Source organism: Anopheles bellator, chromosome 1, assembly GCF_943735745.2.
Source record: "Anopheles bellator chromosome 1, idAnoBellAS_SP24_06.2, whole genome shotgun sequence".
Lineage (NCBI taxonomy): Eukaryota > Metazoa > Arthropoda > Insecta > Diptera > Culicidae > Anopheles > Anopheles bellator.
In genome coordinates, this window is record NC_071285.1 from 41872576 (window position 1) to 41895075 (window position 22500).

Consider the following 22500-nt stretch of genomic DNA (forward strand, 5'->3'; position numbering starts at 1 on the left):
GGTGCTATCCAACAATTTCTGCTGAAACCTTTAACCTTTGACGTGCTTCTTGTAAGGACCGTTCGCCTGCACATTCACTCTACTGAACGAAAAGAAAAAACAACCCTCGAAGCCCCGAAGGAAAGCATCTTCCGAGGCGCACCCCAACAATGAGACCAATTTGTCTTCCAAATTGAACTTCAATGGGCATCGTAGCGCTGACGCTCCCAAGACGCTCCGGGGCTTCGGGAAGCGGTCTCCCCTTCGTTAATCATCGCAGGGCGTCCTCACGCAGGGCCACAGAAGATCCTTGTGTGGTGGAGGACGATGCTGGCGGATCCTTACAGTAAATGGGATGGAAAATCGAGGAAAACGGGCGTTTGGTCCCCTCGCTCCGGCTGGGGTGAGAAAAGTAGGATGGCCCGCCGGCATCTCTCGGACGCGGTTCGGATGCGATTCGGACGAAAAAGAAAATGGCTGACACGCCGGGTTTCGGACCGGGTCGTTACGAGCGATGATAGAGCCTCGTCCTCGCACGGCGCGTCTTCAGGACACGACGTCACAATGGTTCAGCGCTTAATCGACGGGTAATCAAATTATTCCTTTTAATGAACGCGCATTCGAGCACCGGACCATGGTGCGCCATGGACGGAGACGGAGTCCAGAGAGTTTTTCCTCACAGAGTCCTGTCGGAGTCGAGCAGCCCCAGCACAGGGACCCCCTACGGCCAGCCGGCAATCGAGCGCACTGTCAATTAAACTGGACTGCGCGAGAGCAGGCGTGTTCGTCCGTTTCGGCGTTGATTATTTAATTTACTCATCCGACCATTCGCCGACGGCCACACGGACTACGCACCCGGACTGTCACCGGCACCAGGCGACCCACCGCTTTTCCGGGGACCACAAGCGAGAAGGGGTAGAAAATTAATTCCGAAAGTTCGAACCCCCGGTTGACAGGGACACGGCGTAACGGGTGCGCCACCGCAACGCCGTGCACCGGAGTGCACCGTATAATTATGCCGCCCAGCCACCCGCCCCCCACCCGACCACCCGGTTCGCGACGACCGAAAGTGCATCTCCGAGGCCGGGACCCCGATCTGGGTTCCGAGTGAACGGAAATTGCTCTTTAATTAGCCAGCTACGGGGCACGGGACACTGTCCCGTAGCTCGGTTCCGGGCGCGACCGGCGGACCCACCGAAACCGCACTTTCCGCCCACCTTTGGGGGGGAGTTAAAAATTACCCCCAAAAGTAATTAAGACTGCGGAACTTGAATGCGTGGTTTCGAACCGGTGGACAGAACCGAAACAGAGCGTTAGCCGAGGCCGAGCGGCGAGTCCTTTGTTCAGGCTTGCTCATCACCGGCAGCCAGCCAGCCAGCCAGCAGTGGCTTCGGAATATCGATTCGGGCCCCTAGTTTTGTGTAATAAATTTATTTTGCATTTATAAGTTGCAGCGCAAACCGCGCAATTCATTTAGGGGCCCATTTGCGGCACGCTCGGTTGAGGTAGAAGTGCAGATGGGATATTGGGAGGGAAAGTTCCAATCAAGGCGGGAGTACGTGTCTCCAAATGAGTGCCATTTTAGTGTGACCCCTTGATGGTTTAGCTACGTTTAGTAATTCAACGGAAAAGTGTTGTTTCTATGGTTGATGTTCTTTACAGTATTGGTAGGCTTCACAATTTTGATTTTATTCCTTTGGTGGTGAACGTTTAATGAGACTTACAGAACAGACTCATTCGTATCTATTTGAAGTTAGGCCCTCCTATATGCGTTAACGATTTGTGTAATTATCCTTGTGCTTTCTACAAGTCCTGGATCATCTATCGATTGTTAAGCTTTGTTTGACACTGTTTATCTTTTGAGTTAGCGGTTAAAGGCTTTTGCTTCGCTTCTTCGTCGCTAGCTGTCTCTACGTTCCGTTTATTCCATTTGTTGGCCGTCCGCTCTGGCACCAAATTCCCGACCGCGGCTAGGACCTGTTATTTTACGCAACAGCAATCGACTTTAACTTCTTTTCCATTTTAGACTTTGATGGAAATGTCTATTGAGTAAATAACAAACGGGAACAGCAAAACTCACATTGCGACTGTCACATGATGAACTATAACTGGAAAATGGAAACTTTGAAGGAGCGATTTTGGAGTATAATTCTTGCGCTTCTAATCCTCCGGACAGAATCGAACCAAACTCTATGAACTGTTTCGTGCAAATCGTATCACACTTGTGACCTCGAAGATCAATTATTTCATTTTGTTATTCTTTCCTTAGTTTCAACCATTTCTTGAGCGTTTCCGCTAAACAAACAATCAAGCATTCGGAATTTCCGAAATTGTACCTCAGTTAGTTCTTATGAGTGTCTTCGTACTACCAGTGCAAGGAAAGGTTAGACTATCGACATACCTAAGACCTGTAAAAAACATCTTTTCAGTGAACCTTTCGACCTGGTGGACCCTGGTGTTTGGACTGGTTAAATTTCCCCGATTCCTCGACCCGCCGGAAAAAGTCCCTTCGCCCCTCCGAAGGGGGTCGTAAACTATAATTCTATTGTAGTATGGCGCGTGTGCGTGAATGAGTGTGTGTTTCGGCGCATTAGTTTTCACTTATCCGTTCCGGCGATAATGCCACCAATAAAATGCCGTATTTATCTGCGCGATGGAACAAGCGATTGCCGCCCATAGTGTTTTAAATACACGCGTGAGAAACCCCAGAGGTCCCAGGTCGCCACGGCGTCGCCAGGATATTCGTGGTCGGTGGCACTTTTGCCGAGCCGAACAAAGCCGCCGCCTCCGGAGTCGGCGAAATCGTTAACATTAACTCATTTCCTTTAGCTGCCATTACAGGTGGCGCGTGCTTATTACTCGTAAAATTATTCCCTCCACCAAAAAGGGCGAATAGCTGGCAGTCTGTATTTAACCGGAGAGCAGCGTGCGGTTCACGGTTAATCCTGGGCCACGTCAGACACACACAGGACTGGCTGGTGGTCGGTGGATTCGCGCCAGGACTCAAAACTACCGGAGCGCCCGTAATTCGATTCAATATGTTTTCCGTCCGTTCAATTTGTCAAAGTTATGCGCATGAAAATGTTGAAACTATGTACACACGCCGGGGCCACTATCCTGCCCGTCAGCCAGCCAGCCAGCCAGCCAGCCAGGAATGCAATTCCCATGCAAACGGAGCACGCACGCACGGGGATCCGCGAAAGACAAATCGCTTTTCCACGGCCCGGCATCAACGAGTTGGCTTTATTGCCGCGGTGGCATTTGTTCCGTTTATGTGGCCATATGTGGAACCAAAAACCCCGCGGGAAACACTGATTCGAAATCGAAATTTCTCCACCACGGGACCCACAGAGGGGGGCACCGGCTAGATACAACTTTCCTGTGTCATTTTGTTTTATTGCACGCTAGCGTTTTATGGGAGTTTAATACGCAAGAGGACACAAATCGATGGCAGATGCCGGTTCGGCCGTGGTTGGGCAATACATTTTAGCATGTTATGGGCCCGTGTGCCACACAGAGCCACGGCTGGCATGCGAACACGTATGTGGCCAACCGAAACCGAGCCTCCGAGCGCGGAACCGGGAAATATGGAAAACCGTTTACGTTTGCGCTGAAAGACGATCGCAATTCATAAATCACAAAACATCGCTACACGCGTCAGCCGGTCGGTCGCGTTCAGCAAACGACCTTATTGAACTAATCCTTGCGCATATACGAAAAAAAGACCCCGTAGGTTGTAAACAAACTACAGTTTGGTGGTTTGATAAGTTTCCGACCCAACAAAGGGACGGGCCCTTTTTTCGGAATTTATTTCTATTTTCAACATGGTCACCCTGTAACTCTAAACACTTCTTCCAGCGATGCCCTCAGCTCTGTACCTCAGTCAAATAGTATTCATGTTGTTAGCTGGTTACATCCACATAAACTCTGTTATCTATCTCCCTTTAAATCGGAGTTCGTTTAGCGCCATTTAGTGAACTTTGGCGATGTTATCGCCGGTAGTTGCAGTATTTGGACATCCAAAAAGCTCATCGTTTCCCAAGCTCTTCCAAGTGACGCTTAAAGTCAGCTGCCCAAAACTTCACTGTATTAAATGAAGGCCCGTAGTCCCCATACACAGAACCTAACTCATCTTCGATTTGCATAGACGTATTGCCTTTCAAAACCCATAGATACTCGATTTACCGTTCTCTAACATATGGATTTAATTTCTACAAAAGTCGCATTATTTTTATGAATAGCAATGCAAGCAAAGGTCTCCACAGTTCCAGGTTACTGTGGCTTGAGGCTGCGACACTTAAAATGTAACTTCGAATCGCTCTCTGTCGAGTTAATTACAGGGAAAATGAGTAAACTTTCTTGTACCCCATACGGGTACAAACCGTGTATCAACTGAATGCCTAATTCCGTGCACGAGCAGAACGCTCCGGATAAGCATCGTAGAATTAAAGACCCCGTGCGCCTCGAACAGACTCTGGTTTATGGGTCCGATTAAGACCGTTATTTCCCTCCATGGTTTCGCACACCCTGCCACGGGTTGGCGGTGTAGGCAAACAAGTTTCGCTCCTAATCATTCGGTCATAAAAATCATTAAATTTAATTCTCTTGATTATCAACCGGTCTGGGTTCGGCACCGGACTCTCTCTCTCTCTCTGCACGGTCCAGCGCTGAATGGCAGTCATTATAGAGTGGCTCAAACGCCCCCTTCAACATTCCAAAGCGAAACATCCAAACAACGTGTTGGCATGCTCCGCTGGGGGAGTCGCAAAAAAGGTTCCGACAGACCCGACCGGCGTACTGTTTTCCAGCCCCGTTTCCCAACCGACCACGGGAAAGAAAAGCTGGCAACTGACCACCACCGAGGCGGCGGCGGTGGCTAGTGGATGATGGATTAAGGGTGATTTCATTACGAAAGCACTCGTCAGGAGGTCGTCCGAAAATTTCCCCAAACAGGCACGGCGGTGGTCGCACGGCACGAAATAATTACACCGGACCTCGGACCGGGCCGGGTGGGTTGCCCAAAGTTTCACGTGCGTGAAGGTGCAATAATAATAAAAAAAGTCATTAATTTATCCGCCGCCGTGAGCACTGCAAACTCCCGGGCACTCTTCAGCACCTTGTCAGCGCACGACACAGTGACACGTGTCTGGCATCACCACCTCTACGACTGGCAGCGGACCACACGATTATAGCTATTAGCATTATCTTTACGGATTTTCCACACTAAATATGGAAATAAACTGCAGATATGGGTCCCGATGGTGGTCCCGGTTTTTTTATGGGGAGCAGGAGTTGTCCTTCGGCGGTGGGTCCTTTTCCCGGTTGTGCAGTTCGGGTGATCCAAAGTTATCGAAACAAAAGTTATTCCGCCGGCGGTCTGGGGTCGAGGGGTTTGCGCAATAAAACGGTAAATAAATTTGATAGATTTATTCGGCCGAAAGTAGTTGAGGACGACGTCGTTTTGTGACCCAAACCCGGCCGCATATGTGGTTGCGGAACCCTAGTTCGGTCACGACGCGCACACATGAGGGGCGCATAAAGTTTGGTGAAATAAAGGGCCAATTTATGAATTAGAATTACTGCCAAGGCGCGCGTCCGTATCCTTTTTCGCGCGTGACCTGGTTTTCCGTTTTCCATTTTTGCTACAATGTATTAAGGGCCCATGAAGAAGGGCTATGAATATTTTATTCATTTTCCACGTTTTACGGCCCCCATATGCGCTCACGACATCGAAGAATGGCTGTTAGCAGAACGTTGGCGGTGTAAAGCCCGTAACCTAGTTTGGCTATTTCTGAACAAAACTCTTCTTGGCACTTTTGCCTCGACTCGAAACGATTGGCGAGAGAGAGCCGAGCCAGTTCGGATCCTCTTTAATAACGCCAATTAGGGCGTCAAATGGCGTAAAGAAAGACGTTGCAGGACGACCTCTTCCCCTTTCTTCGGCGGAACCGGAAGCCGTTTCTTTACCCGCGGTGATAGATGCTTCCGTTTTATAGTTCTAATTTGAAGAAATAAAAGACCCGCTCACGCACTTAACGGAGCGCCACAAAACACGCCGACGGGTATTATAATTCAATTAACCGGCGCATCGCGGCCTCTTAGACAAGGTTCCCATCTAGATTGCCTTCGCCGAGCTAAACCGCGGCATGTCCTTGTCTAACGCGTGACCCGATGAATTATCGAGCCCAGCAAATTGTAGGTTATGCGATATTTTAATTCGACGGACTCGCCTTTACGGTGGGTTTCTGCTTTGTTGCCCACACAAAAACTTGGCCAAACCCTTTTTGTAAGCGGAAACGAGCACAATTTGAACGGCAAATAACGTACGGCAGGACCTGGGACGGCCACTTTCGCAATCCTTGCTCCAGGTATGTGTATGTTCGCGCGCCATGATTTTGTTTATTAATAAAGAAAAAGCATAATGAAGGAAGGCAGAGCTTGTGGCAGTGATTCGCGGCCCATAATTGGTTCGTTCGTGACCCTCGCAGCCGAAAGTGTCACATCAATTGACTTTTGACATTAGCAAGTTTACAATGAGTGGAACTCCGGAGCTCCCGGAAGGGAGGCGACGATTAATCCCGCAATCAGCCGGCTCAACATCTGGCCATCCTGGCGAGTGATCCGCCCGCAGAACGGTTGACAAAACCATGCTTCCAATGCTGATGCACTCATTGTACGGACGTTGGCTCAGGCTCAGGTCCCCTATTTGCACGCAAAATCCACTCGCCACACGGTAGGTCGCCATTGTGGCCGACGTGGCCAAACGTAAAGACAATGCAAATGGTGGAGAGCGAAAAGAAGCCCCGAAGTGCGCGAAGACACAACAACTCCACAACTCCACACAAAAACAAACATCAATCGCGGATGAAGCTGCGGATCGGCCGCAGACGGAATGAAATCTATACAGCACAGCTGCGAGCGGTTCGTCTCTTTCATCTCGTCCTCGCGGACCTCTCGACTCGCAGGAAGACGTAGATTTTAATTTGATTAGCTAGCCCGGCGGGAGCTAGATGTTTTGTTTCGCCTCCCGGGGCCCTCGGGGGCCAAACGGAAACCGAAGCTCGCGGCGGCGTGGCGTGTTAAAATAAATTTAAAGAGAAAAAAAAATAAATCCACCACTCCACGAAGGACGCAAAGTTCGTGCCATAATTTCGGAGCGCGTCTGACGCTCGGCGGTGCGCTTCCGGTGCCAGCCCCAGCGCTTGATTCATCATTCGATTTAATCGATCGTTTCGTAAAGAGCCGAGTGCGGATACGCGAACGCACGCGCGCCAGCGCCAGCCCGGGCGTCCATTATGTTATAAGCTTAAATCGCAAATTATAAATTATGAGCCGCGTTTAGGCCGATGGCGCAGCTCCATTGCGCAGCTGTCATTTCCGGTCCGCGCGCACGGCCGACGGCGGCGGCGGCTGCGGATGGGTTGATTAAATGGGACGCACGTGGAAGCGTTTGACGGGCGGCGAGCGTTAATTTTTGGCGGCTCCGACGGGAAGCTCCGCAAACCCACGTCGATCCACGAAACCAATCACCACGGTCGATCAAAATAAACCCAGTCTCGTGCAGCCGTGCCACGGTTGCATTGTTTCGTTGTGGTCATTAGAATTACAATTGCTTATCGACGGGGCTCTGTGGGCTCAAAATAAATAACAGCTACCACCAGGGGTGATGCCGTAAAAAATCAGTTTATATTCAAAATACTCGACTCTGAAGCCTAATAAACTGAGATCTCGGCTGAATAGCGATAACCCCCAAGCCCAATAAACTGAATAACCCGAGCCCAATAAACTGAATTAGATATTTGTTTAAGATCGCGTTTAGAATAAAATCTTTTTGTAGAATTCTTAGTCCTTCTCGCAAATCGTGGGTAGACCCAAACCCGTCCACCGTGATTGCAAGAGCTATTCGCTGTGAGAGACTGCCAATCTTGGCTGTAATTTTCATTTAAACATCACAAAAATACTACATAAAAAAAAACGGCCCGGTACGTTCTTCCAAGATAAAAAATGAGCTCAAAATGAGCCAATTTGTGATGAAAGCACTTAGCAGGGACTTTTTTCCTAATCATTCTCAATTTGGAATTTGTTGAGCATTGGGCTATGCCAAAGAAATGATTTTGGGTTAAGTTTCATTGCGAAAGACATCACTTCTTACCCTGACAGTCCATACCAACTTGAGAGCAATATTTTTTGTTGGTGCTCAATTATTGTTGTTTAAAAGAGTTAAATTAAATTTTTTTAAATATTCAAATATGTTATGCAAACACAAGACGGTCAAAAAAGGTTGGCTGGTTTAAGCATTTAAAATTCGTTTTACCACTGTTCAAACGACTCTTAAATCTAGCGGTGCCCTCTTCGCGTCACTTTGGGATCGCAAAATGCAACAAATCATCGACAACATAAGTTTTTAAAGTTCGTGCTTTGCTATACTCACGGAATTCTTTGCACCGAATAACGCTCTTAATAGTTGCCCAACAAAACGAAAGAATACTTTATACGCAACCAAGACATCAGAATAATGCTAAGAAGTATTCCGAACTTTTGGCCTCTCCAGCAACTACTAGCTTTAGGTCTCCTTCGAAAGCACGGCTCAGTGCCAAGGTGTTTCTGTCTGTTGAGCCAAAATCAATACTGCCTCCTGACTGCCTGTGAAGCTTTGAAATTGAACCATAAGCCCCATAAATGCAGCAGACAAAAGTGCAATACAGAGTTAGTCTTCCGAAAGGCTGCACCCGAAGATTACTGGCGTCACAGATTAATATTAATTTTTCCTGACACGTTTGCCACTTCGTTTCGAATGGCCCTCGAACTCGTTCCGAATATTTCAAATTTTCCATCGGCAAATTAAAACCCAATTTACCACTCAATTGGCGGCCAATCATTCGGATGCTCGCCTACATCAATGGCTCATTAATTGACTCCCAGGTCCCGGTCCCGGTCCCGGAACGGCCTGCCAAGAAAGGACCGCTAATAGAGCCGCCCCACGTGTCCCTGACGCAACATTCCGGGGCCGCGTGTTTCGCTTGAGCACGGCTAGTTGATATCAACAACCCCTTGTGGGCCGCGTGCTGCGGATTAGACCGAAAGTGTGGCAGTCGCGGGAAAATTCCGCATCCTGCACCCGGGACGACGAGTGGCCGTTGTTTTCACGGGCAAAGAAAAAGCCACACCGAATCAAATGGGTTCATTTTTCCGTTCCTTTCCTATTCCGCACCGTTGCACACCGCTGAACGGCAGACCATTTTCCCGGGCCCCGGTTTCCGTACCCCCGGGAAGGGAGCTTGATCCCGAAGTCCCGCCAAACGCCGGACCACCTCTTCACACACATACACACTCTTTCTCTCTCTCTCTGTTTGTTTTCGTATTCGAACGGCGATGAAATTGAAATTTATTTCATCCGTCAAGGTGCCTTTCCGCCGGGCTGCGAAGTCCGGCGGGTAGAATAAGGGCGCACCACCTTCTGAGGATTTTTCCCTCCCGGCCCAGGGTCAACAAAAACTTTCCGGTCTCTTCACACTGCGCCAGGACGTGCCACTGGGACGCAATTGGGAGCAAAGTGAGCAACAACGCCACTCAACCCACGCCGGTTCGGTTGACTGAAGTTCAAAGCGATTTTTTCCCGGCGTCGTGTGGCGCACCGAAAAGTCCCCGGAGATGGTGCTTCGTGGGGTCGCTTGTTGAGTTTTGTTTGGTACTTAGGCAATAATTTGACAATTATTAAACAATCCATTCACTTCATTTCGCCCTGGTCCCTCGGGCAGCGAGCAAACCCTAGTTTTTTGGGAGTGGGATTTTTCGCGGAATAGATTCGATCCCCACTCGACAGCATAACCGAAAAGGTCGCTCACCTAGGCCAGGGTAATGATATTCAGTATCGGGCCAAGCGATTTGGGATTGATTGAAAAATGAAATAAATAATGGCCGGCGGCAGCTCGGTTATAGATATTTGATTGGACTCCTGAACCTTTGTAACAATCAGTGCTCGTTTGTTTGCACAATCTACACTATTACATACAGTGATATACAGTTGCGGTAATGTGGTGGTTGTGGACAGTTAAGCCGAATAAAGGAAAATTTTAGTTAAAAGCGAATGACCCATATTTTTGGTCACAGTACTATAATTATTCGATGTATTTGCTATGCGATGTTTTTCTGCTGAGCGCTTAAATAAAGTAAATAAAATAGGAAAAAAAGTAAATAAAGATCACATCATCATTAGCATTCCCACTGAAAATCTTCACAATGGCGAACGAATTAAATTCTATCGTAGCCACGTCCAGCTGTAAGCGATTCCGATTCGGACAAACGCCTCTTTTTGATTGACTTGATCGTCAGAACGCATTTATTTACGTGGCCATTACTTTTCCATTATGAGAAAAATAACATCCAATCGTCACGATGACGGCGAGACGGTCAATGATAAATAGTGCGGACAATTAAAGGTGAAGCGTTGCGAAAAGCGATTTCGTGCGCCCTTTGGCACCCTTCACGGAGCACGGGGTGCAAAAAGAGCCTCCCAAGAGAGACGGAACTTTCAGGACGAACCACCCGAAACCGAACCGAACCACCACCACCCTGCGTCTGGGGCGCCAGACCGCAATCAAATTGTGGTCGATTTCTCGAAGGGAAGCAGATCGTTGCATTTCATTTGCTTTTTTAACGACTCCGGCGCTTCGGGTGACCGTCAGGAACATGCGGCGAAGTTCCCACTGCTCTGTCTGGTGGGCGAAAACGAAACAATCGAACCAGGCCTGGGCAGGTGAATCGCACCCTCGAAGGGTCGCCCGGCGAGACTGTTATTCCCCTGGCCGGTCGATGCTAAGAAATGTAAGCTCTATTTTTTGTAATGCCTTTCCACGGAGTTTGTCACGATGCGTCAATAATGTGTTAATAATGTGTCAATCCTCCAACACTTCAAATAAGCTGATTCGTACGTCTTTTTGCGCGGTTCATTAAAATTAATCGAGCAACCGTGGCAATGAATATTATTAAACGATTCATGAGATGTTATCGTTGACGATGTTACCGCCGCATGCGGTGGCTTTATGGCTGCGGGTCGGTCAGATGAAAGGGCCTCTGCCAGCTCGAGGATTGAGATTTCAAACGTGCCGTATTCGTGGACAATGTCGCCTGGACAGCACACATCTGCACAATTCCAAGCTTCTGCGCTAATTATTCGCCGCCAAACACGCGCAGATTGAGCACAGGCGCTAGTCCTCCACATCAAGCGTCTCCGGTTACGCTCGGAAGGATGCCGTCGGCTCCTGTCCTTTCTCAGATCGGGCTGGAGGCTGGAGGTTTCAGGTTGCAGCAATCGAAACGGTTTCTCAGCCGGGTCGGCCCGAGTCTTTGGTCTGCGGGGTCTGTTTGGCGCATGCGTCAACCGTTTAATTAGTTTAGCGCACTCAAGGCCGAAATCCTCAAACTCCTCATCCGAATCCGGCGAGGATGGCGGATTCAAAAACGGATTTCACATTAGAAACATCCGGAAAGATGCGTTGAACGTGCAAATGCACGAACTTTGTCATTGGCCGTTGCTCTCGATGCTCTCAATTTGATTAAAACCAGAAAGGTAACATTTGTCAAATGTTACCCTGCAACACTCGTAACACTATTCGAGACCCCATCAGGCTGCTGGTCCATATGTTTTCCATTTAAAATCATTAGACCGTAATTAGCAGTCCACAATGGGCAACTATCCACTTTTCTCACACAAAAGACTGTATCGAATAATCGTATCATAACGCAAGGATCTTCATTCTACCACTTCGTAGCCTTTTGGGCCCTCAATAGCTTCAAAGCCCCTGTCTCTGTCTCTCTCACATTTACTGCATTTCTCGGCCCGTTTCCTGTACCACTTTTGCTCGAAGCTCGACACTCGAAGGACCTTCACAAGGACACGCAACGTGAACGGTGGGTTTGCCTCCCGGTTTCCCGGTTATTCGCCAAACCCATCCAACACCATGCTGCTATCATTAGCATCGAGAACCCGAAGGGGCTTGCATGGGGTTGTGTTTGTTTCGTGTTTTTTTTTCGTCCTGGTGAGACTCTAATCCCTCGTTGTTTTTCGTCCTTTATTGTTGTTAAATATCCTCGGCTACATGTCACCTTTACATAATCACCCCTGGTATCGGTGCGTTCCGATCGCACTCGGCACTCGACCGGGCACAACGGCCATCCGATGATGTCGTTGTTTCGAATTGTTTTCGACTCGCTTGTCGCTTGATGGAGGTGGCCATTAGCCAGATAACAACTGGGAACATGGGTATCACTTAAGCTGAACCGACTCGAAATGTCATTCGAAAATGGGGCAAGGGATCGATGATTGAATCGTATATTGATTTCGTGATGAGGTATGTGTGTTGTCCAGGTGGTACAGCCATTGTTTGGTGTATCCACCAACTTGGTTAAGTGAACCAATCTGCCTATTTATTTATGTGATTAGAACTGTTAGTATACCTTTAGGATCCTTTATACAGCTTCGTAAAAAGTATAAGAACACAAAAACTGTTATCAGATTAACAGTGTTTTCCAGGAAGACTGTATTCATCAATTCATCTTTTTGTGATTACTGCACGTCCCAAAATCCTGCACAAGAACCCCAGAACGTATCAAGCCGTGTTTCCCAGTTTTTGTCAGTTGTCGCAACGCATTCCGGGCCCGATTGTTGTTGCTTCAAAGGGATAAATGAACAGCCGAGCAGAAAGGACACCATCTTCGTCCTTTATTTCCGGGGCGAGAAAGATCAAACCCGTGCGATAGCGATCAATGGCGCCCGGAAGGTGACTGGCGGCTGCCCACTGCATTTGCATTTGACAGCTTAATTCTAGTCCTTCTAGGTGCAGTGGATCCGCACCGGCTTGTTGTCTCTTAGGCCGGGCCGCACCCCGGCTCTTAACGAACGGTTTTCCCACAATTATCTTCGACGAAGTGTAGAAATCAAAAAGGTGATTCGCTACGCATCGCTCCGATCCGAACGGCCCTCAGCTGGGTCGTCTTCTGTTTTCGCTCTCTTCCGGTGATGGGCCAAAAAAATCCACGTTTGCTGCTGCAACTACTGCAGCGAAAGACGTTTAGCCTGCCGGTGCCGTGTTCCGTGTCGTGCTAACGCAACGCCGGGCCACAACAGGCCAAACTCGACAGAAACAATCAAAGAACAAAACCGACGACCCGGTTGTTCCGAAAACAAACCCTTTCCCGGTGCAACGAAATCGGAATAGTCAACCGGGTGCCAACCAGAGCCCGTTTTTCTTTGTCCGCGATCCGGGTATCTTCTCCCTGGTGCGGAATCGGGCGCCTGCAAGGTAGGCAACACGCGCACCCCGAGAACTGATTGGGAAAAATCAACACGGAGCCTCGGACACCGGTTCTTAGCCGGTGCAAGAATCAGGAAGTGAGATTCGAGAGATTTCGATTTCGGCCCAACATGCGGCTTGCGGCCGGAACTGGTAGACTGCCTATTCGAGGAAACAAGTCCCCGGAGGCGATAAATGACAGAAGCCACCGGAGCGTGCGTAACTTCCTGTCCCCCGGCTTCCGTTTCCCCGATATGTCCGATCGGCCTTTGTCACAGTAACAAGTCGTTTACAGAAGTTGTGACCTACCGCGGGAGTTGGCAGGCCACGTGGCAAGTGTTTAATTAACCCTCTAATAACTGTTTATGGCCCCCAGTGCGTTTTCGGGGCGGCCGCACAGAAAGGACACGCACGTCGCCCGCTGTTTGGCAACGGGGCCCGTCATCAGACGGCGGCCTGTCGTCGGCCGTGTAATCCTCCGTCGTACCAGCAGTCGGTTCGTATTGATTCAATATTTACCCGAGGACTCCGAGTCGTCGTAGGTGAACCGTGTGTCGTGGCTAATTTAATAGCGGCGAACAGGGCCTTGCTAACAAGGCTTCCCCCGGAGGCTCGGGTTGAACCCACGGGGACTTCGGGAAGACTAATCGCGAGCACACAAATAGCTTTTTCTCCAATTCTGCGTTCGGACTCAAACTTCCAGGAAGGATTTTTTTAAGCCATACAATGGACGAATCGTCGCCGTGGAGCATTGAAAGTAGATTGCATTTAATTAAAGTCACGGAACCCTGAAAAGTGCGGCCAAGGACACTCACCCGCAAATTCCGCCAACACAGGACTCGCTTGGATCCGCCATGGGAACTCGCTGGTGACCGTGAGGTGTGAGAACCACTGGCCTCGGGGCATGCGCGCTGTGCCACGCTCCCCACGGACGGGCGGTGGTGTGTGTTGGGTGTCAAATTTTCCTTTGTACATTTCCCGCGAAGGGTCCGTCAAGTTTCTTCTCCGGCGGCGGACACGCGCAAACTCGGCGCAAGATACTCTGTGGATGCTGTGAGGCAGACAATCGCCCTGGTGGCCCTCCCGGGTGGAACCTATATAATTGGAACTGTTGCCACCAACAGGAACGCGCCTTGGCCCGATGGCTGTGTGTGCTGAGCGGAATCGGTTGATGGGATCACTGATTAGGACAGTGATTGGATCAAGCATCACGTTCGCTCACAACACAGGCGCGCTTGTGTCACCGACGGGAGCGGGTCCACGGGAAATTGGTTGTAAGCGAAAAATTAAACTCTTGTCTGTCGTGTTGCGTTTCCAGCGTTCCACTCGCGGGGCCGGCCCGAGTTCCGTGTTTCAAACGGTGACATCTTAATATAATTGAATTACGCCCGAAGGGGAAATTGGCTTATTATCAATCATCGGCAGGCTTCGCGCGACTGGAAATTGTTTCACCGATCGAAATGATTTTATGTTGCAAATTTAAATCCTTCATTGGCTACAAACACAGGAGAACATAATTTACCGTTCAAGACCAATTTGCACCGACGTTGTCCTTCGTCTGTTTCAAAAAAGCTTGGATTACAGAAGTTCACCTTTGGACACCGGCACAACTTTTCATCCACTTGAATGTAAAGCTTCATCTGAACTGTGTGAATGGTTACTTCGATAAGAAAATTGCAGATATCGCCATGGTAACCTAGGAGCAGCTACCAATTAGCACCAATAAAAGACAAAATGGCCGCGATACGAGTAGACGCACGATAAAATGTCTTTGCTGCTTGTGAATGCTGAGGATTTTACATTTTCACACATTTTCGGGGAAATTGAAAGTTAATGGGAACAGTGCAAAACGGAATCTTCTGTAATATTTTTCTCTGACGAATGGATTAAATGGCTTCAATTCAAATTGATACAACTTGCCTTGTTTGTGAGTCCTGGATACATCTTTCTTCATCAAGATTTAAGAAGCCAATAACACAGTTCTGTCCTTTCCAAGTAACTGGAAGAAACTTTAGTTGAAAAAACTTGGCTCGATGGTTTTGATTAACTTGCCGGACATCGGGAATAACTGATGAGCGCTGTCAATTGAAACGGCCTACTGAAAACTGCTCAAAGTTGCCGTCGGCAACCGTCAACCACCTAGACAGCTTACCGCTTAGTTTTAGATAAAGTTCAGAGCAAAAATGTATCTAAATGTTGTGTCACCAGGTTTTGGGGCGTAGAATTGCTTGTCAATCAAACGCGTTTCCGTTTGACTCGTTCACGATACACTCAATCACACGCGCAGTACATTGCAACTGGGTGCATTTTTCAATTTTCTGTTTAAAAAATATGGTAAAACTTCTTCGTGGTCACCGGTTCCCGGTAGTGCATTGTTTGGGCGATACGTAACGGTCGGTCACATCCACTGAGTGCCGACGCCACCATAAACTCCAATCATTCTTTCGAACGATCCAGAATGCATCCTGACAACGCGGAATGTTATGAAAATATTGTGACCCACCCAGTCGAACCATGCCCGGCCGACGAAATGGACGGTGGTCAGCATATCGAACTGCACATCAATCTAAACCCGACAGCGGATTCGAACGACGGTGGTCGTAATGAAATGAATGAAAGATGAAATGAAAGGCGCTTTTTTGCTTCTCTCGGCTTGTGGCCACAGCTTGAAGCCTTTCTTCGAAACTCCGGCACTCCCCCCTCAGCTTCCCGGGGACGAACAAAACGAAATTAAAAACAGCAAAAAATCGACACGACACGACGACGACCTGAAGGGATGGTTTTTGTGGACGGCCGGCGCTTCGGCGGCCCGAAAATGGACACGCTTGATGCAATAAACATCAATAGCGGCAACAACGGTCCACGGCCCCCGGGAGGGAGGGAGGTAGGTCCAGTCCTTTGCCACCCGCCGGGGGCCAGTTCCGACAAACAAGAATCAATATCAAAACCCCGACGACGAACAACGAGCGAAGCCGTGCCATGCGGTCCGGATCCGGAGTGGAGAAGAAAAAATGGCGTATCCTGGGCGGCCAAAACGCAAAATGAGTCTGCTTTCGCCCGGAGGGCCCCCGTTTGGAGTCTGGTTTTTTTTCGGGTGTGCCAGAACCAATCGCTGGAGAGCGTCCGACGTCGTCCTGCGGATCCTGCACACGCATGCTGCACGCCCAGAAAACTCCAATAATTGAAACCATGGCATGAAATAACTGTTTTAATTGAATCTATCGTGTGCGTTGTGAACGGACATGGCGGCCATTCACAACGGTTGTGGGGCTCCCGGCACGGTTTGGTTGTCGGTTCTGGGGATTGCTTCTGGAGGCCCCAAAATCGGGTATTTTGATAATCTAATCCGCCGACGGCAACCTGCCAAAACCTAAACACGCGTTTGCCGACGGAATTGATTTTAAAATTATTCCATCCCGAGACTTGACAGCCGAGAATGTAGCTCAACAGAGCCCCCCGTCGGTCGGTGACTTTCGATGCAAATGAGTGGAATAGTTTTGCCTACACTCCAAACTGACGGTCCCGGAAGTGTGAAGGATCCTTGGGACCGTTTTAGGCACGGTTTTGTTATTGTTTCCTTTTTCTGCCCGTACACCATAATGGCAGTTCAATCCGCTGTTTCAAGAGTGGTATGTGAATTTGCGAAATTGATTCGAACCTGCTACCTCTGTACCAGATTTGGGGAACGCATGACGAAAAGTAAAGCTTTGATTCGAGCAGATTTTCTCGGAAGATGACTCTCTCTGTCGGTCTCAACCCCGTCGGTAGACCAACAATCGACAAGCAGTCGGGCCGCACGAAACGGTAATGAATTAGGCAACCCCGGTGGCGGAGGTGGCAGCTCGCCCGCCCGCTTAAGGACTCTCTCCGACACTCTGCGGAGCAAACTATTATGCAAATGTAATTAAAACTTTGCGATCCGTATTTACACAGCATTTTAATTAAACTAAATCACCGTGAACCCAAATGTTGCTCACTCGTGATTTTGAGTGTGGGGGATGAGGAACGGGGCGGCCGCAACCGGATGGGGCTCAGCCGGAACTACGAAAACGCAGCGGATAGTTGGCGATACATCAGGTCCGGGACGCGCCATTTTGAATCCTGGGTTTTTGGGGGAAGTTTTTGTGTGTTTGTGTCGATTCGGATTATGTTGGGCAAGTTCCACAGCTCAATGTGAATCGATATTCGGTGAAGGGGCAAGGACGCTCGTCAGCAGCAGCCGTCGACGTGTCGACCAAAGTTGAAATGGAAATTTGATTTTTCAATTACGATTTCGCAACAAGCGCTGTGAAACACTTTGCGTGTCAAAGTTTAAGTGAACGTGTTTTTAGTGCCATTTCCATTGATTGCTGTAAATATTAGAAGCTGTTCAGTCGTCATCGACCCCACAATGGTTTTCTGCGAATGGAAATGGATTCGGGGGGACGGGCAACATTAGCTTCCGGTTCGGGTTACTCTATGCGCCACACAGTTCCAAGGAATCAGACATCAATTGCGATCTTTCATACACTAGCTAAATGAGAAAAAAAAAATTAATGAACCGATAAAATAAATGCCATTTGAAACTTCAAAATAGTGCAGCTCCTGTACGGACCTTCTGGAAAAATGGTTTACCATAATGGTCACATTTTATATCGACTTTCTTATACGAGTACTTAAGCAATTACTAAGCAGTTACAATCATGACGCCACAGGTCCAAGTTAAGAAAAAACCCGGACCACGGCAGCTCGTAGTAGATGACACCGTACCAATCCCACAAAGAAAGTAGTCCAAACGGTAATTGGCAATGGTGCCAAATTTATCAGAAAAGATCCAACCACATTTAAAGTGCTTTTTGATTATTTATCCTGTGAAATGGGATTTTTTTTCTTCGCGGCTTCGTGGTACCGAGTTAAGCAACTGTCTGTAACAATTTGTTGTATAAAACGATCCAATTGAATTTATTTATGCCGCCGGTAGTTATTATGTTTTATGTTTAAGTTAGCAGAACACAAGACAGGCACTCAATTAAAGCTACTTTTCAATCGTTCCCAAAACTGGCAAACGTTGCTAAACACTTGACCCCTGACGTGACGGAGCGCCAGCGTTCGCTAACCATTTCAAATGAAAAAGAAAAAGAAATGGAAACCCGGCATGCAAATCTTGGCCCGAGTGAAGCCAATTTACTTTGCACAAACACAAAGTGTCACCGGCAGACGTCGACATAAATGAACCCGAGTTTTTACCGGCCCCTGAGGGGGGGCTGGGGTTGATGGAGAGCCTCCATCTTCAAGACGTTTCCATGGCAACGGTGAATGGCTGAACCGCTGCCACTCGGGGTGCCGGTGAACGTTTGAAGGTTTTTGTGACAAATCTTGAATATTAGTCGTTAGACCAGAGAAACGAGCTGTCAAAAGCGGGCTTCCCTCGCGGCTTGGCTTGCTTTGTTTTCCATTGATTTTCCTCGGGAAAAATGGCTGCTGCTGCTGCTGCCGTTGTGTTGCGCTAACGATGGCAAATTGCTAGATTAATTGATTGGATTAGGCGAGCAATTAGGCCGGGCCGAGGTCGCAGAGGTCGCTAATGAGCGATACACAAACGTGTCAACCAAATGGTCGTCTTCGAAGCCGTAATTGGCGGCTCCGACCTGTGACTTCCATCTTCTGCTCAGTCTGCTCCGTCGGGTGACACTATTCCCGTTCGCGTTCGGTGACCTAATTGACCGGTTCCGTTCGTCCGGCGAAGGCATTTCCTGGTCTAGCCGAGAAAATCCGTTGCCGCCCGAGAAACCAATTACTAGGCCCGAGCACTAATTAGGATGCTTTCGAACGGCTTTTCGCGGCGGACCGAGGCCCCATCGATCGGCTTGTTTCACTTCCTTTCGCCGCGGTGGCGACGTCGACGCCGAACCGCCACCAAGAGCGATAGCAAATTTAATGGCTAAATTAATTATTTAATTCACAAAATTGATTAAGTTTTAATTTGCATCGCGAACTGGTGCCATTGCTCTGCCTCTGCCCGCCTGTGTGTGGCAAACGGTGGAACGGATGTGTCGGTGGTGGTGGCCGGGGCCATCTCATTCGCTTCCACTTGGAGCCGGAACTGTGCTCTCGCAAAATAGCGTACTAATTGCATTTGGAAAGTTCTTTTTCTCGCCGCCAACCAACCAACTCCCGGGGGTCCCTAGAATCCTGCAGCGTTTCCCGAGTCCTTGGGCGGTGTGTGGGCGGAACCCGCGCGTTCCTCTTCTTCCGCGAATCTTGCGGGAGTCTTTCGCGCAAGACACTAGACGGGATACGGCGGTTTGCCTTCAATCTTCATTTTTTAATTAAAAATTATGAAACGAAAATGGAATGCTTTTTGTGCTCCGCCGTCGTCGATGTGTTCGAGGGGTTTCCTATTTCCGCCCGTCCTTACCCGAGCACGGGACGTTTATTTTGCCTGACACTCTGCCCCTCGTGCCCGCCCCATGCCGCCCCACCCCAGGCCAAGAGAAATAATTCTCGCAATTAACCGTTTTCGCGTCGATTTTCCGTTCCATCAATCCCACCAGCGGGAGGAAACCGGATTTTCCACGGAGCCTGCCTTCGGTTTTTCTTCGGCACGGGAGCTCCTCCCGTCCCCGTCACGTCTAATTGCTGCTCTCTCTCTCTCTCTCTCTCTGTCCGCGTTGAATGGTGGCTGCCAATACCGCTGATGACGCTTTTAAAATGTAATTAAACGCTCATAAATGGAAAATAATTTCATTAATTTCGTTCCGGTCGCTTCTCGTTTTCCTTTTCGCAGGTTTGGTTTCAGAATCGGCGCGCAAAATGGCGCCGGCAGGAAAAATCGGAGAGTCTGCGGTTGGGCCTGTCGCACTTCTCGCAGCTGCCCCACCGGTTGTCCTGCAACGGGGGTAACCTTCCGGTCGATCCGTGGCTATCGCCGCCGCTGCTCTCGGCACTACCAGGTAACTACCATAGAGTGGCTTCTTCTTTGAAAACGATGGAGTTTTTTTGTTAATCCTGTCGTTTTTTTCACTACTAAATTACTTTGAGTTTAATCGAAAAACAACAAGAGAGCATCTGACCGGAAGGCAGTTTGCATAGCTTTAGGCTTAATTTGGTGACACTCAAATCGTCCCTAAAGTTATGTAAACCGTCTTGTCAAACGCTTCAAGCGAAACATGACTTCATCAAACTCTTCTTCTGCGTGTACTAAAAATGACCGATATCGATTTCGTGTACTAAAAATAATCCAATCCCCCTTACGGGTTTCCGACGTTTCGTAGGGTTTCTGTCGCATCCGCAGGGAGTGTACCCGAGCTACCTAACGCCACCGCTAAGCCTGAACCCCTCCAACCTGGGCATGACGCAGCTCGGGCTGGGCCACCCGAACGGGCCGCCCAGCTTGCGCATCTCCCCCCAGAGCATGGCCGCCATGTCCCCGCAGATGACCGCCGGCGGTGGCATGCGGCTCTCGCCCCCGCATCACGTCAACGGAGGCCTTGGCGGGGGGGCCGCAGAACCTGTCGATGCCACCGAGCGGCCACGGCCATCAACCTAACCCGACGCCACGCCACCATTCGCCCCTCGACAGTCCGATGGGTCAAACGTTGCAGCACCCACCACCGCACTCAGCATCGTCCCAACCCAACTGTCCCGTCTCATCGCCCCAGAACCTCTCCCTAACACCCCCTGGCCACCGCTCTCCGACGGGGATCGCCGTCAGTTCACAACCGCTCAGCCCTAGCTCATCCCCGACCGGTCCGAAGCTCACCAAACTGGCACCGATCGATCCGGGTTCGGAATCGGACAGTCCGACGGCGGCAGACCCGGGGCCGGGTGGGCGGACGACTTCCGCCACGGCAGCCCTCAACATGACGGTCAGCCATCATCACTCGAGCGACATGCGCACCAACTCGATCGCGACGCTGCGCATCAAGGCAAAGGAGCACCTGGAGAACCTGAGCAAAGGCATGACCACCATGGTGTAACCGGGGTCCGTTCCCCCCCAAACATATCTCTGCCGTTGTACATAAAAACGGTGGGGCCGATCGCAGACTAAACCCGCAGGAGCGGATCGGCACAGCCAACATGTGATTGATACGATTGTGTTGAATGTCTGCTCCCCTGTTAGTGGGTCGCGATGAGCCCTCGAATACTCGAAACAAAAGCGAAAAACGAACGATCCCTGTAGTTCGAACAGAACCTCCCACACACAGCTGTAAATAATCGAATCGCCAATCGCGGTGTAGCGACAAACGCTTCTCTAACCGAATGTAGGTTCATCTTTGGGTGTAGGAAATTTTAAACGAAAGTCACGCGAAAACCCCCTGCGGCATTGTCCTTGCGAACGAAACGGTCCGCGTGTGCATGTGTGTTTATGTGTGTTTGATTATTGAAGGCAGCCAGAAGCGTGGGGAACATGCAACAATACGAAAAGAATTAATAAATAAGTGAAGAAAAATAAAACATCGTTTGTTTCTGAGCGTCCTGAATCGGCCGGTCTAATGCCTATAAATATCCGGCTTTCCTAATTGCACTTAACGTCAGTTACTGGTGGCAGTCGGCAAACTAATTGTGGCGGAACTTGAAAAGTTTCCCGCTACGGGATACAACCTGCCCGTTCGTCCGCGCTGCGTGCCGTTCCGCGTGGTTGATTGATTTGAATTTCCCATCGATCCACGCGGGCAGGGGCCACGCGGGCAAACAGTAATTTCCATTTTATTGCTTTAATCAACTCATCAACTCGGGACCTGGCCGGCCACAGACCGACCTGCCGGGTGGGGGCCTGGGTTCGAAAGAAAATCAAAGGATGCAGTTGCTCTTATTCGCGGTTCGCGTCCACCGGAAACGGTGACACGCCGGCACGTGCGCCTCGGCAATGTGTTTGCCAATAAGTCCCGGCGATAAACGTGCGTTTGGGCAGCGTTTTATTTGTTCTGGGCGTTTTTTCGCCATCGAACGCCACGGCTTTAACAGCAGTCTTCGGCAGTCAGTTTAGCACTTCGATACAAAAGGCTGCAAATGGCCCACCAGGACGAATAATATGGACGAATTAGTTTGTCTGCAGCTTAGTTTAAAGCGGAACGGGAAGGCGAAGAAAATGGCGCCTGGGATGAATGCGAAGGCGGAACTTTCAGTTATTTTTGATGCGGAATACACTCAGTCAACTTTCTATAGCCGCACCTAATAAAAAGATCAATATGTGTGTGTTTTTTTTTTCAAGTCTCTATATTTATTGTGAGGTTTTATGGTCAGTTGG

At 49.3% G+C, this 22500-nt stretch overlaps 1 protein-coding gene across 1 annotated transcript in view; it reads left to right on the forward strand.

The window, feature by feature from the left end:
* LOC131216253 (retinal homeobox protein Rx) overlaps positions 1 to 21229 on the forward strand; it is a 73060-nt gene extending 51831 nt beyond the window's left edge. The window contains 3 exon segments of the mRNA XM_058210697.1: positions 20038 to 20203; positions 20525 to 20742; positions 20744 to 21229. Of these exon segments, the coding sequence (XP_058066680.1) occupies positions 20038 to 20203; positions 20525 to 20742; positions 20744 to 21229 (870 nt within the window).
* The last annotated feature ends 1271 nt before the right edge of the window (positions 21230 to 22500 follow it).